This window comes from Hemiscyllium ocellatum, chromosome 14, assembly GCF_020745735.1.
Source record: "Hemiscyllium ocellatum isolate sHemOce1 chromosome 14, sHemOce1.pat.X.cur, whole genome shotgun sequence".
Lineage (NCBI taxonomy): Eukaryota > Metazoa > Chordata > Chondrichthyes > Orectolobiformes > Hemiscylliidae > Hemiscyllium > Hemiscyllium ocellatum.
In genome coordinates this window covers 39899761-39915509 of record NC_083414.1, presented here as the reverse complement: position 1 = coordinate 39915509, position 15749 = coordinate 39899761, and the positions used below count along the sequence as shown (strand labels likewise).

At 39.2% G+C, this 15749-nt stretch overlaps 1 protein-coding gene across 3 annotated transcripts in view; it reads left to right on the top strand.

The window, feature by feature from the left end:
* cadpsa (Ca2+-dependent activator protein for secretion a) overlaps positions 1–15749 on the top strand; it is a 628699-nt gene that overhangs the window by 528843 nt on the left and 84107 nt on the right. For all 3 annotated transcript variants that reach the window (XM_060835662.1, XM_060835661.1, XM_060835663.1), the window contains one exon: positions 12274–12381. In XM_060835662.1, coding sequence (XP_060691645.1) covers positions 12274–12381 — 108 coding nt within the window. The remainder of the gene's footprint in view (positions 1–12273; positions 12382–15749) is intronic.

The window sequence follows — 15749 nt, the reverse complement described above, 5'->3', positions numbered from 1 at the left end:
GAAGAAATGGAAAATCCTTCCATTTACTTTATGGTATATTGATGGTGCGCTTGAGAGTTGAACTCACCCAGTCAAGTGGACAGTATTTCATCACACTGCTGACTTGTGCCCTGTAGGTTGTGGACAATATTTGGAGAGTCAGGAAATTAGTTGCTCACTAGAATGTTCCCAAACTCTGACCTGCTCTTGTATCCACAGTATGTAAATGGCTGATCTAGTTTAGTTTCAATTCCATGGTAATCCTAAGAAAGTTAATAGTTAGTAATGAGGTGGTGGAATGTCTTTGAATGTCATGGGGAGATGGTTAGAATTTCTCTTAATGGAGATGGTCATTTTGTGGCATTTGTATGGCAGGGGTGTATCTTGTCATCTATCAGTCTAAATGTAAAATATCGTCAAAATCATGCTGCACTTGAACATCAACTGCTTCAGTATTCAGAGGAATCTCAAATGGTGCTGAACATTGTGCAATCTTCAGTGAATATTCCTACTTCTGATTTTATGATGGAGGGAAGGGCATTAATGAAGCAGCCAATGATGGTTGGGTCTAGGAACCTACACTGAGGAAATCCTGCAAAGAGGTCCTGACACTGAGATGATTAGTCTCAACAACCACAACCAAACTCCTTTGTGCAAGGTATGACTGCAATAAGTAGTATGTTTTCCCACTGATTCCTATTAACTTCAGCTTTGCTAGGATTTCTTAATACTATACTCAGTCAAAAGTTGTCATGATGTCAGAGCAAGCACCCAACTTCAATCTTGAGTTAAAACATAGAAACATGGAAAATAGGAGCAGGAATAAGCCATACGGCTCCTAAAGCCTGCTCCATCATTCAGTATGATCATCCAGCTCGGTATCTTGTTTACACTGTATCCTCATACCCTTTGATCACTTTTATCCCTAAGAACTACATTGAACTCCTCTTGAAAACATTTAATATTTTGACCTCAACCACTTTGCAGAGAATTGCACAAGCTCACAACTCTCTGGGTGGAGAAATTTCTCTATATCTCAGTCCTACATAATTTACCCTGTATTAGACTGTGACCCCTAGTTCTGGGCTGCCTGGTCATTGGGAACATTGTGTATTCACCCTGTCTGGTCCTACATAGAACAGTACAGTATAGGAACAGGCCCTTCTGCCCATTATGCCTGCCTGGGCCACGGTACCATTTGAACTAATCCCATCTGCCTGCACATGGTCTGTATCCCTCTATTTCCTAATTGTTCATATGTATGTATAATGTTGCTATTATATCTCCTTCTACTACCTCCCCTGGCAACATTTTCAGATACGTATCACCCTTGTTGTAAACAAAAAACATTGTACATCTGTTTTAAACATATTCCTCTCACCTTAAACCTGTGCCCCCTTGCATTTGACATTTCCACCCTATCCATTCCCCTCATAATTTTGTAAACCGATCTCTGACTCAAAAGCAAGAACAGTCCAAGTTTGTCCAAACTTTCCTTATTGCAAATACTCTCCAGTCCCAGCAACAACTTAGTAAGCCTCTTTTGCTCCCTCTCTAAAGCCTCCACACCCTTCTTATAGTGTGGCGATCAGAAATGCACACAATATTTCAAATGTGGCCTAACTAAAGTTTTACAGAGCTGAAACATGACATGCTATCTTCTAAACTCACTGACCTGGCCAGTGAAGGCAAGCATGTGGTATGCCTTCTTCACCATCTTACCTACTTGTATTACCATTCTCAGGGAGCCATGGACTTATACCCCAAGCTCCCTCTGTATTTCAGTGACTCTAAGGGTTCTACCATTTACTATATACTTTCCTCTTGCATTTGACCTCCCAAAATGCATGACCTTGTCCAGATTAAACTCCATCTGCCATTTCTCCACTCAACTTTCCAAACGATCTATAACCTGCTGTATCATTTGACAACTTCCTTACTATTCATAACTTTACCAGTGTTTGAGTCATCTGCAAACTTATTAACCTACATTTTAATCTAAATTACGTATATGCATTACAAATAAAAGGAGTCCCAGCACTGATCCTTGCAGAACATCACTGATCACAGACCACAAGTCAGAAAAACACCCCTCTCCAATTACCCTCTTTTTTTCTGTATGACCAAGCTAGTTTTTTTTTATCAACTACCAACTCACCATGGATCTCATTTAATTTAATCTTCTGGACTAGTTTACAATGAGGGACCTTGTCAAATGCTTTAGTAAAGTCCACGTCGGCATCATCCACTATCCTCACTCAGCAATCACCTTTGGCACGTCCTCAAAGAACTCAATCAAATCTATGAGACAAGACATCCCCCACACAAAACCATGCTGACTATCCCTAGTAAGTCCATTCCTTTCAAAATGAGAGTAAATCCTGTCCCTAAGAATCTTTTCCAATAATTTCCCTATCATTGAGGGAATGATATCACTGACCTAGAATTTTCTGGATTATCCCTGTTGCATTTCTTAAACGAAGGAACAAGGTTGGTTAGTCTGCAGTCCTCTGGGACTTCACCTATGGCAAGAAGATATAAAGATGTCAAGGCCCCAGCAATCTCCTCCCTTGCCTCCCTCCGTATCCTGGAATAAATCTCATTAGGCTCTGAGGACTTAAGTACCTTAATGTTTTTCAAGGTACCCAACACTTCCTCTTATGCCCTAGAATATCAACATACCCCTCCCTAATCTTAACATCATCCATGCCCTTCTCCTTGGTGTATACCAATGCAAAGTATTCAGTAAGTCCGGTTAGAATTTCATAGGTATCTGAGACTCATCCCAATTCTTTCTTCTCCCCTCCAACCTATCACCTTCATCCCACCTCCATCCACCTATCTCTCCACTCACCCACCCCCCCGCCCCCCCTCCCCCACCTTACTCCTCCTCTCCCAAGAGTCCCAGCCTAATTCCTAATGAAGGGATTTTTCCTGCTCCTCGGATGCTGCCTGACCTGCTGTGCTTTTCCAGCACCACTCTGATCTTGACCCAATTCTTTTAAACTCCAGTGAATATAGCCCTAACTGATCCAGTCTCTCTTCATACATCAGCCCTGCCATCCCACTCTGATAAATGTTTGTTGCACCTCTTCCAGAGCCAGAGTGTCCCTCCTTAGATAAGGATATCAAAACTACACACAATACGCCAGGTGTAGTCTCACCAAGGCCCTGTACAATTGAAGCAAAAGATCTTTGCTCCTATACTTGAATCCTCTCACTATGAAGATCATTTACTCTTTGCTTTCTTCACTGCCTGCTGCAGCTGCTTGCTTCCTTTCAGTGACTGGTGTAAACAGACACTTAGGTTTTGTTGCATTTCCCCTGTTGCCCATCTATTGCTGTTCAGATACTGATTTACCTCTCTGATAGTCTCACATTTGTCTCCATTGTATTTCTTGTGCCAATCAATTTGCCCACTCACTCAATATGTCCAAGTCCCATTGAAGCATCTTTGCATCCTCCTCACAGCTCATCTTCCCACCCAGCTCTGAATTCAGCTCCTTTTTCTATGTTTGGACTAAAGATGTCAGGAACTATGGCTCTCGACGAAACTAAACTGAGCATCAGTGAGCAGGTAAGTTCTGTTTGATAGAACTGTCAATAACAACACCTTCTCTCACTTTAATGATCAAGAGTAGACTGGTTGATCAGGAATTGCCTCGGTTAGATTTGTGCTGCTTTTTGTCAAACGGGCATGACTGAGCAACTTCTACATTGTTGGGTACATGCCGATATTGTGGAACAGCTTGTCTTAGGATGCGGCAAGCTCTGAAACACAAGTCTCCAGCACCATTGCTGCAATGTTGTCTTGCTGCCATGTGGAGTGAATCGATTTTGTTGAAAACTGGAACATGTGATTCTGGAGACCTCAGGTGGTGGCTGAAATGGATCACCCACTTGCTGTTTCTTGCCGGAGGTAGTTGCAAATGCTTCAGTCTTATCTTCTGGGTTTCTCTATCATAGAAGATGAAAATATTTGTGGAACTTCCTCCTTTGTTGTTCAGTTAGCCACCAGCATTTATGACTTGATGTGGTAGAATTGGAGAGATTTGACCTGATTGTATGATTGTAGGGGTTGCTTAGTCCGTCTATACTCAGTGTTTTTGATTTTTTTTGTAATGCAAATAATTCTGATGCTATAGCTTCACCAGGTTGACATCTCCTTTTTATGTATACCTGTTGCTGCTCCTGGCATGCCCTCCTGCATTCTTCATTGAACCTGGGTTGATCCTCTGATTTGGTGTTCGTGATAGATTGGGTGATATGTTGGGCCTTGAGGCAACAGATTCGCTGCTGATGGCAAACACCATTTCTTCAGTGCCCAGTCTTGCATTACTAAATCTGTTCAAAATGAAATTCCTTTTAATAAGTTGGGAGTGCCACACAACATGGTGGAAGATTTTGGCTCCATGAGGACTGTTCTGTAGTCACTCCTGCCAATCCTGTCATGGACTGATACATCTGCAACAGGTAGGTTGATGAGGATGAGGTCAACTAGATTTGTTCCTCTCACTACCTGCAGTAGACCAGTCTGTCAGCTATGTCCTTTAGAGCTTGACAGGCTTGGTAGGTGGTGGTGCCACTACACTCTTGGCATAAGGAAAGAAACTGGAAAAGGGCAGGTAGAAATCAGCCTCCAGAACAAGGACAAATAAAATGAGAACCGAGAAGTTTTGATAAATGGGGAATGGTTTTTCTTTTTTTAAAAAAGAAGCAAGTATGTATTTGCTTGCTTCTGCTAAGCCTATCCAGCACACTTTCTTAAAAATTCCTCATTTTCAAGGATGTGCCAACTTAGAGTCATAGAGATGTACAGCACAGAAACAGACCCTTTGGTCCAACTCGTCCATGCCGACCAGATATCCCAACCTAATCTAGTCCCACTTGCCAGCACCCAGCCCATATCCCTCCAAACCCTTCCTATTCATGTACACTCCCAGATGCCTTTTAAATGTTGCAATTGTACCAGCCTCCACCACTCCCTCTGGCAGCTGATTCCACACATGTACCATCCTCTGCATGAACAAGTTGCCCCTTGGGTCCCTTCTTTCTAGAAAGTCTGCAATTTTCTTGCCATTAGCTAACTCTCAAAGTTGCAAGTACACAGATCAATAAACTTGAAACACCAAGCAATGAAGCTGTCTTTATTTCAAATAATTATGCTTAGCAGGAATTGTTAAGAAATCTATTCTCCTGTTCCAGAGCTGCTGCTAAGCATTGAGGACTCCCTTTCTGATTATATTCTATTATTTTGAAGTGGCTTGACATTGAGCAGTACATGGCAGGGAATGGTTTCCGTGAAACCTAAGAAACTTGAGGCTTGTGACAGTTCAGGGCACTAAAATTTATCAAGTCTGGCTGCATAGTCATAGAGATGTACAGCACAGAACCTGACCCTTCGGTCCAACTCGTCTTGTCATCTGAATATCCCAACCTAATCTAGTCCCATTTGCCAGCACTTGGCCCATATCACTCTAAACCCTCATATACTCATCCAGATGGCTTTTAAATGCTGTAATTGTACTAGCCTCCACATAAACACACCACCTTCTGTGTGAAAAGATTGCCCCTTAGGTGCCTTTTATATCTTTCCCCCTCTCAACTTAAACCTATGCCCCTCCAGTTCTGGACTCCCCCACCCCAGGGAAAAGACTTTATCTACTTATAATATCCACACCTCTCATGATTTTATAAACCTTGATAAGGCCACCCCTCAGCCTCCGATGCTCCAGGGAAAACAGCCCCAGTCTAGACTTCTCCCTGTAGCTGAAACCCTCCAACACTGGCAACATCCTTGTAAATCTTTTCAGAACCCTTTCAAGTTTCACAACATCCTTCTGATAGGACGGAGACCAGAATTGCAAGCAATATTCCAAAAGTGGCCTAACCAATGTCTTGTACAGTTGCAGCATGACCTCCCAACACCTATACTCAATGCTCTGAGCAATAAAGGAAAGCATACCAAATGCTGCCTACACTATCCTACCTACCTGCAACTCTACTTTCAAGGAACTATGAAACTGCACTCTAAGGTCTCTTTATTCAGCAATATTCCCCAGGACCTTACCATTAAGTGTATAAGTCCTGCTCTGATTTGCTTTCCCAAAATGCAGCACCTCGCATTTATCTGAATTAAACTCCATCTGCCAGTCAGACCATTGGCCGATCTATTCAAGATCTCCTTGTACTCTGAGGTAATCTTCTTCGTTGTCCACTACACCTCCAATTTTGGTGTCATCTCCAAACTTACTAACTATACATCCTATGTTCATATCCAAATCATTTATATAAATCACGAAAAGTAGTGCACCCAGCATCAATCCTTGTGGCACATCACTGGTCTCAAGCCTCCAGTCTGAAAAGCACCACCACCATCCTCTGTCTTCTACCTTTGAGCCAGTATCCTTGCTAACCAGTCTCACATGAGGAATCTTGTCGAACGCCTTACAGAAGTCCATATAGAACACATCCACTGCTCTGCCATCATTAATCCTCTTTGATACTTCAAAAAACTCATTCAAGTTCAAGAGACATGATTTCCCATGCACAAAGCCATGCTGACTATCCCTAATCAGTCCTTGCCGTTCCAAATACATGTAAACCTTGTCCCTGAGGATTCCCTCCAACAACTTGCCCACTACCTATGTAAGGCTCACTGGTTTATAGTTCCCTGGCTTTTCCTTGCCACCTTTCTTAAATAGTGGCACCACATTAGCCCACCTCCAGTCTTTCAGCACCTCACCTGTGGCTATCGATGATACAAGTATCTCAGCAAGGGGCCCAGCAATCACTTTCCTAGCTTCCCACAGAGTTCTGTGGGAACTCTGATTAGGTACTGGAGATTTATCCACTTTGATATGTTTCAAGACATTCAGCACCTTCTCCTCAGTAATAAGAACATTTTTTGAGATGTCACATCTATTCCCTAACATTCTGTATCGTCCATGTCCTTCTCCACAGTAAACACTGATGCAAAATTTTTTTTAGTATCTCCTCCATCTCCTGCAGCTCTATACATATGCCACCTTGCTGATCTTTGAGGGGCCCTCATGTCTCCCAAACTCAATCCCTTGACCAATAAAAGCTAACACACTGTATGCCTTCTTCACAACCCAATCAAATTGGGTGGCAATTTTCAGGGATCTATGTACATGGACACTGAGATCTCTCTGCTCATCCACACTACCAAGAATCTTACCTGATCAGGTGACCAACCGATGAAGGAGCAGCGCTCCAAAAGCTAGTTCTTCTGCAATTGCTGTAATATCCCAGTCCCATGTTCCTGGAACATAGAACATTAGCGCAATTCAGGCCCTTTGGCCTTGGATGGTGCACCGACCTGTGAAACCAATCTGAACCCATCTAACCTGCACTATTCCATTTTCATCCATATGTTTATCCAATGACCATTAAATGTCCTTAAAGTTGGCTAGTCTATTACTGTTGCAGGGAGTGTGTTCCAAACCCTTACTACTCTCTGAGTAAAGAACCTACACCTGTCATCTGTCCAATATCTGTCACCCCTCAATTTAGCCTCGTGCTAGCCATCTCAACTGAATAGGCTCTCACTGTCCCGCCTATCTAATCCTCTGATCATCTTGTGCGTCTCTATTAAGTCACTTCTCAATCTTTTTCTCTCTAACTAAAACAGCCTCAATTCCCTCAACCTTACCTCATAACACCTTCTCTCCAGACCAGGCAACATCCTGGTAAATCTCCTCTGCACCCTTTCCAATGCTTCCACATTCTTCCTATAATGCAGCAACCAGAACTAAACACAATACTCCAAGTGCAACTGCACCAGAGTATTGTACAGCTGCAACATAACCTCATGGCTCCCAAACTCAATCCCTCTACCAATAAAAGCTAACACACTGTACACTTTCTTCACAACCCTTTCAAATTGGGCGGCAACTTTCAGGGATCTATGTACATGAACACCGAGATCTCTCTGATCATCCACATTACCAAGAATCATACCTGATCAGGCAACCACCCGATGAAGGAGCAGCACTCTGAAATCTAGTGCTTCTGTAATTTCTATGATATCTCAGACCCATGTTCCTAACCATGTCCTGAGTCCCATCTGCCTTTCCTGTTAGGCCTCTTGCACTGAAGTAAATGCAGTTTAATTTATCAGTCCTGCTTTGTTCCTGCCTGCCCTGACTGTTTGACTTGCTCCCTTTCCCAACTGTACAGTCTCAGATTGATCTCTTTCTTCACTATTTCCCTGTGTCCCACTCCCCCACCTTACTAGTTTAAATCCTTCTGAGTAACTCTAGTAAAGCTCTTTGCCAGTATATTAGTCCCCTTGCAATTCAAGTACAAACTGTCCTTCGTGTACAGGTCACTTCTATCCCAGAAGAGACTCCAATGATCCAAAAACATGAACCCTTCTCCACTGCACCAGGTCCTCATCCACACATTCATCTGCTCCATCCTCCTATTTCTACCCTCACTAGCTCATAGAACTGGGAATAATCCAGATATTACTGCCCTTGAGGACCACCTTTTTAAATTCATGCCTAACTTTCTATATTCTCCCTTCAGAATCTCATCCTTTTCCCTTTCTACGTCATTAGTTCCAATGTGAACAACGAGCTGTTGGTCCCTCTCCTCTTTGAGAAGATTCTGCACCCTCTCTGAGATTTCATTGATCCAGGCACAAGGGAGGCAACATTCCATTCTGATTTTTGCTGCTGGCTGTGCTTCTGACTAGAGTGTCCCCTACCACAATCAATTGCTTGGAACCCGACATACCCCTCATTACATTAGAACCTGTCTCAATACCATAAACTTGGCTGTTCATGCTAGATTCCCCTGAGAGTCCATCACCCTGTACATTTTCAAAAGCAGCATACTTGTTTGAAATAGGGATAACTACAGAAGACACCTGCACTACCTGCCTACCTCTCTTACCTTTCCTGGAGTTAACCCATGTACCTGCCTGTATCTGTGGCTTTTCTCCATTCCTTGAACTACCATCCATCACACCACCTATCTCTTGTAAATTCCTTATTGCTTCTAACCGCCGCTCCAACTGATCCATGTGATCTTATAGGATTCACAACCAAACACACTTCCTGCAGACATAATCATTAGTAACATGGAAACTCTCCCTAAACTCCCACATCCGACAGGAAGAACATGTCACTCTACTCTCAGCCATCTTTGCTCTTTCACAATCTACAGACCCAGAAAATAGCACCGTAGTTTTGCTCCAAAAACCAGTGCTCCAGGATAACTTTAGTACTTATGTTTTATATTTTTAAAATTTAATCAAGAGACAGATTTCAATAAAACATATAATCAAGAAAGAACCCATTCTACTCACTACTGTAGACTTAATGCAAGATTATACGTTAAAAACTATGCACTTATCTGTTTCTGTGCTGTCCGGTAAGTGAGTTGTCATTGCAGATCTGATAATTCCACTAAGGCTTTGCGAAAATGTTCTGTTCAAAGTATCAGTCAAAGGGATTGTTGTCTAATAGTTGCGAATGTATTAATAGGAGTTACACCCAACGCGACAATACTTTTGTCCCATAATATAAGAAACTGAGCATGGATGTTATGATATAGAAGAATCCAACAGTCATTGACTGAAACTATTATCTATAAATATTATCCTTATCAGGCACATAAGTGCTTGGATTAATATGAAGGTATTAGTTTACAACAGAAGAGGATCTTTCCAATAGAGTGTCATGCTTCAAGTGATCCAAGGTAAGATGGAGTATGAAACCTTTATATCCTCAGGTTACATGCTATGATACAATGACACTTTGACCATGAGACATAACACTACAATAATACTGTAACAACCATTTAGGTTTTGACCAGGGTATTCTAAAAGTTGTGAAGAGCTTCTTGTCCTAACTTTTTTTTACGGATAGTAGACTCACCCCAATTTATTGATCATTCTTCAAAAGATGTGAAAGCCATCCTCACTGTCTTCATATGAGATTGATGCACCTGAGTGTTTGTTTTTTTTTAATTCAAGGTTTTGGTCCTGAGATCTGGATCACTGAGTTCCTCATCTGAGGGCACTTGCTTATCATTCTTCTGTAGAAGAACCATATTCTTTGGCTCCTCCAAACCCAAGTCCTCATTCTCACTACTGGCCAGTGACTCTGATAACTAATTCCATTTGTTTAATTAATTTCTTTAAAGTGTGTAACTTTATACTGATACAATGCAAACAAAATGACAGGATAGAGTTGATGTCAACTTTGCACCAACAGTTGATTGAAAAGCATCTGAAAAGCCATTAGAATGAAGTATTTATTTCCTAGGCCACTAATATTTCTGCAGGCACCCAGCACTGAACCACCACATCACAGACATGTGCCAGCAGAAGAAGAAAGAGACATAATAACTGATTTCTCAGGTCTGTAGCCACATATTGAGCCTTCAGTGTCTGAGCATGGGGCTGTAGAGGATCCTTTTTGTCTGCAAACCTAAAAACATAACTGAAAAACAAAAAAAGCAGTTGTCTTCCTGTCATCAGCCTCCATACATACACACTGATTCTGTACTGGTGACATACTCAAACATACTGACCCTATGAGGCTCTGGAGACAGGCCGTGGAATTGTGTTCCATGCCTTTACACTTGGATAAATGTTTATTAATCATAGCCTCAGGAAAAGGGAGCAAATGACCAGGAACACTTTCTTCCGCTCACTGGCAGCTCATCGAAGAACCTGTAGTTATTGTCCATCCAGATCCAGCAACACTCAATGTTATGCTGTCTGCAGCATAATTAGTTTGTGCTCATTTTCCCTGACTCTTGTGTCTAGGAAAATGGGACAGCATCTGCAACCAAAGGTAAATAGGAAGAGATTTTCAGATACGTTTTCCTGAAGATAACACATCTTCATGGTTTTCAAAACAGTGGCCACTTCTAAATATCTTCAAATCACTTTCATTTCAATCCTTGTATAAAAATCCTTGCTATTTGTGCAAGTGCTAAAGCCATTAGTCATCAGTGTCCATAATGATACAACAACAACCCTTAGAGAAAACCATGAGCACCAGCTCTTCTCCCCAATTAAAAAAAAATAATTTTGCAAATTGTCCAGTAATATATTTGCATTCTTAACCATTCAGATTACCTAGCTGTTAGTTTTTAGGATGTAATCCACTTTATAATAATGTTGAATCTTGCAAATTATTTGAGCTATCTATTAATTACTCATTGTCAAGCAACCGTTGTTTATTTAAAATAGACACAGAGAATGCTGGAGAAACTCAGAAGCCTTGGCAGCATCTGTGAAGACAGAAACAGAGTTAACATTTCAGGCCCAGTATGACTCTTTCAGAACTAAGGTTCATTCCAAACTCAAAAACATAAACATTGTTTCTCTCTCCATGGATACTGTCATATCTGCTGAGTTTCTCCAGCATTCTCTGTTCATTTCAGATTTCTGACATCTGTGGTATATGACTTTATTCAACTGTCCTGTAAAGTACATTTAGTCAGAGCAGTTATTTGCAGGATTGTGTTAAATTTAAAGTTACCTGTTATAAATACTACTGGCTTTCTTACATGAATTTTACTCCCTTCTGTCCACTTCCCAGTTTCTTTAACCCTTTATTGTTTAGGGGATAAGCAGACAAATTAATTGAAGAACCACGCACATTAGATTTAGGCTTTGATTTTAGGGAACTGGGTTAGGTTAAGATGGCCTGTTTTATTCATTGCCTATTTTTGTATAGTTTTAATTTGTTTTTTCCATGACTTTTGTGTCTGAAATTGGAGCCAACCATTTGAAAATTCTGAGGTACTTAGCAAAACAGTAGGTTGAAAACTTATAACACCATGTCATTATATGGCCCAGCTGTTGATGTGTGTTAGATAATAGAATGTGAACTAGAACTATAGAAGCTGTAAGCAGAAAAGAATGCGTAATTGACAAAATTGTTCACTTTATAGTGAAAGTTCATCAACAATACAAATAAATGAGTATACACAGAATGATATTTGTTGGAGTTAGACCATCTGAAAACTTTGGACTGTGTAATAGCTTTAGAGAGCTTTCTATTTATTCCATGAAGATTAAATAGCTGAATGCGCTGTCTGTGGTCAAGTTAAGTAATTATGGTGTTGAATAGGCTTTGTTTTTGCTACATGTCAATCACTGTCAGAAACCTCATTCACATACCATTAATCTGTCTGCTGTTTGACTAGTGCAGGAAATCTCTCAGTATTTATTAAAGAGAATGAGTTAGAGCTTTAAAATAATGCAAACAATCTAATGTAATTTTACATTTCTTTTTTTTTTACCAGAAACCTGGGATGGATTTGGCAGATGCCTACGTGACCTTTGTGCGCCAAAGTCAGGATATCCTGCGTGACAAGGTCAATGAGGAGATGTATATAGAAAGGTTATTTGATGTAAGTAAATGCCTTCTCCTCCTCGCTAGTCAGGGAGGAGACTATCCAAAATGTGACATTACTAAAGAAAGAGGGATAAGTCACATTTTGAGACAAATTCAGTGGCTGTTTAGATCTTTTCTGTCCCTCTAACTCAGGCTCTTCTCTACCTTTTCTCTGTTCTACTCTGCACTGTAATCTACCATGTATGTTGTGTCAGTGCCTAGTCTGTCTGCGTGTGACTTCTGTCACAGTGCTTTCTTTTGAGGAAGTTTTATTAGCTCAAGTTCATGGGGATCTTTTGGAAGAGATGGAACAATATTTTCCCCGGTGCACACACAGTGTGTATGATAAAGTAATATTAAAAAATAGATACCAGTTTTATATCTGTCTTAACTATTAGACACCCACAAGGAAATCTGCTCTTGTGCTATAATTATGTAGAATAACAATAGTCATGAATTGACAAAGCTCTAAGTTCATGTCAACATTTGATGTACAGTAAGTGTACAGAAGTGTAACTTTTACATTTGAAATAGACAAATTGTGGCTAAGGTTATTATTTGCTATGAAAGACTTGAGATAATTTTGACAGAATGATTTACAAAATTTATTGCATTAGTGTATTTAATTGGAATATCTATAGAGTGTTTACTATATATTTGTCCATCATACCATTTGGTATGTCATTGCTTTTTATTGTTTTGTGATTTGCAATGTGCACATAGATTCATTTTTCTGATTGATCATTATTGCTGCTACTGTCTTTCAGAGTTTGTCTATTTAGTAAGATGGTTAACAATAGTTTATTGGATTAAAGAAATTAGACTCGTAGTGCATTTTCTGTCAAAGTATTATATGACAGTTTTAAAGTTGTTTACTTTATTGTTTAGCTTCAATTGGCACTGTTCTGATTGAGGGCTTTATACAGTGAGGCAGTTTCATATTATGTTATCTTCATATATGCTTTTATAATGGCTGTGTCAAATGTCTAATTTCTGTTCACAAAATTCCTTTCTATCCTTTAGTCCTTTCTAATTGCTTTCCACCTCTACCCTTTCTTTCATCCGTTTTCCAACAATTGAAATGAAACTTATCTCTCATATCCAGTGTTTTGTCACATTATATCAAGTGGCACGATTTTCAGTCAAATAATCTTCCTGTGTACATCTACTATCATGACCCACATCTTACAAGAGTGTTTCATACATGCATAAAGCACATTAAAAATCTATCAAAGCTCTATGCATGGATGCCTAACAGGGATTTTGAAGGTTGTAAGAAATGGGAAAAATATCACCCATCCAGTAGACATTGGAGACATGGTCAATCCAACTAAATGGCTAACTTCCAAGTGCCATTGTATCATGGATGTCACCCATTTTATTATTGAATAAATACTGACAGCCAAGAATTTCAGTGGTGTCAGTTGTTATGTTGGTTGATTCTGTCTAATGTCTAATCAACAAGACATTTTTTCTAATTGAGTTGCAATAAAGTGCCCAAATGCATTTTAAAAAATTTTTACTTTATTCCTCCATTTTCCGAACTTATTCTGTCCCTACCATTGCCGGTTGTCAGGCAGCTGGATGGCCTTTAGTTGCATTTATTTTCATCACCATCATCTGTTGAGCAAAATATCTGGCTGGCAAAAGAAAAACATCTTTGGATGGGGATTGTCTTTCTCAGCTTATGATCCTCCCTAATAACATATTTGAAAGCTTGTGAAAGTCATCAAAGAGAGGAGTCATGCTCCAGGAATAGCACCCCTGAAATTCAAATTAATGGTCTTCTATTAAGAGATATTCTGTAGAAGTTTCCAAACTATTTCTATTGCAGTTTTTAGTTCCTTTAATATAATTTTGAACTACGGAGTACTGTGACCACTAACACAACCTAATCTTAATGATCTGCATTTTGTGTGGAATGAGAACAATGAAATATATCAGCTTGTCTTTAAAAAGCAAACAATGCTCAGTAATTATATAATTCCAAGTGGCTGTGTAAGATTTTTTTAAGGTAACTGACATTTAGGTGTTCTTCAGTCATCTATTTTGTCATAGTTTGCCTGCTAAAACCAAATCATTCAAAATCTCCAGATAAGTTTTGATTGTTGCGTGCAACTGCTTTATAAAAAGAAGCCTCTAATTTCTGAAAACCAATATAAATAAGAGAAAGATGTCTATTTTGAACAATTTGTGAAAACATTTAGAGACAATCGATAATACTCTAAGCTATACTTTCGAGTACTTTCTCTTTAAATCTGAACAATTTTGGAAAATAAAATCATGATTGCCAAAAATGAATTAAAAGACGCTCACTAAGCACTATTTTTTGTCAACAGTGAGCACAGCTAAGGGAGATGGCTTTAATATTTTCTTCCTGTACTGTAATTACAGTTAAGTTTAGTTAAATTCTATTTAACCTGTGATTTGTGCAAAAAGTATTATAAGCTACACAATGCTTCTGAGAATATCAATTTTTGCACTAAGTACTGATTGAAACATTGCACTGTGTGTGATGTTTCTAGTTTACAAGGAATATGAAAAAAATAATATTCCATTTATACAGTTCATACAATTTCGAGTTAACGTTAATTAACCAGTTTCAGTTTATGATTTAAAATGATCTTATGTAAAAATGTTATTTTTTTCCCTGGTTAATTTACAAAATGGACCAGTCATATGTCAAAAAGCTATGTTATATCTAAGAATGTGTTAAGATTTATATAATATTTTTAATATTAAGAAATGCAATTTATTTAAGATCAATTACTTAAGTTCATAATTTGTGAATGGACAGAACTGATTTTCTGTGAATGCTGTAATAGTTAATAGAGAAGAACTGAACAACTTCATTATTATGAATATAAAATTAAACCAGTTAGGAACTGGGGGTATTAATCCAACTGAATTCTGAAAACAGTGTGTGTAATTACAGTACAATGTGCTTCTCCTTCATTTTTCACCCACTGACACTTTCAATGTTTACCTTTTGTGACTTACCAACTTTGTTTTCTACATTTTGAAAAAGGATGGATGATTTTAGTTCAGTCATGTACCTAAGAATATTTTTGAGGTAATCCTTCGAAAGCTTGAATTTTAAATCACTGCTCATAAATTCTTTCAAATCATTCCATTGTTCTACTTTTTTTTATCAAAGTACATGTTTACAAAGGTCTCTAAGTAAGTGGTGTTACATTACTGTGTACAAATTTGTTGCATAGTGCTATTAAGATATCTGTGCTTTCAGGAGATTATGTGGTTTCTAATATTACTTTCCATGTTATTTTATTTAATCTTCTTTTGGGAAGGAAATTAGGTGACCAAATCAACTTTGGAATTCTAATGCACTTTATAATTTCATTTCATCACTGTATATATGGTAAC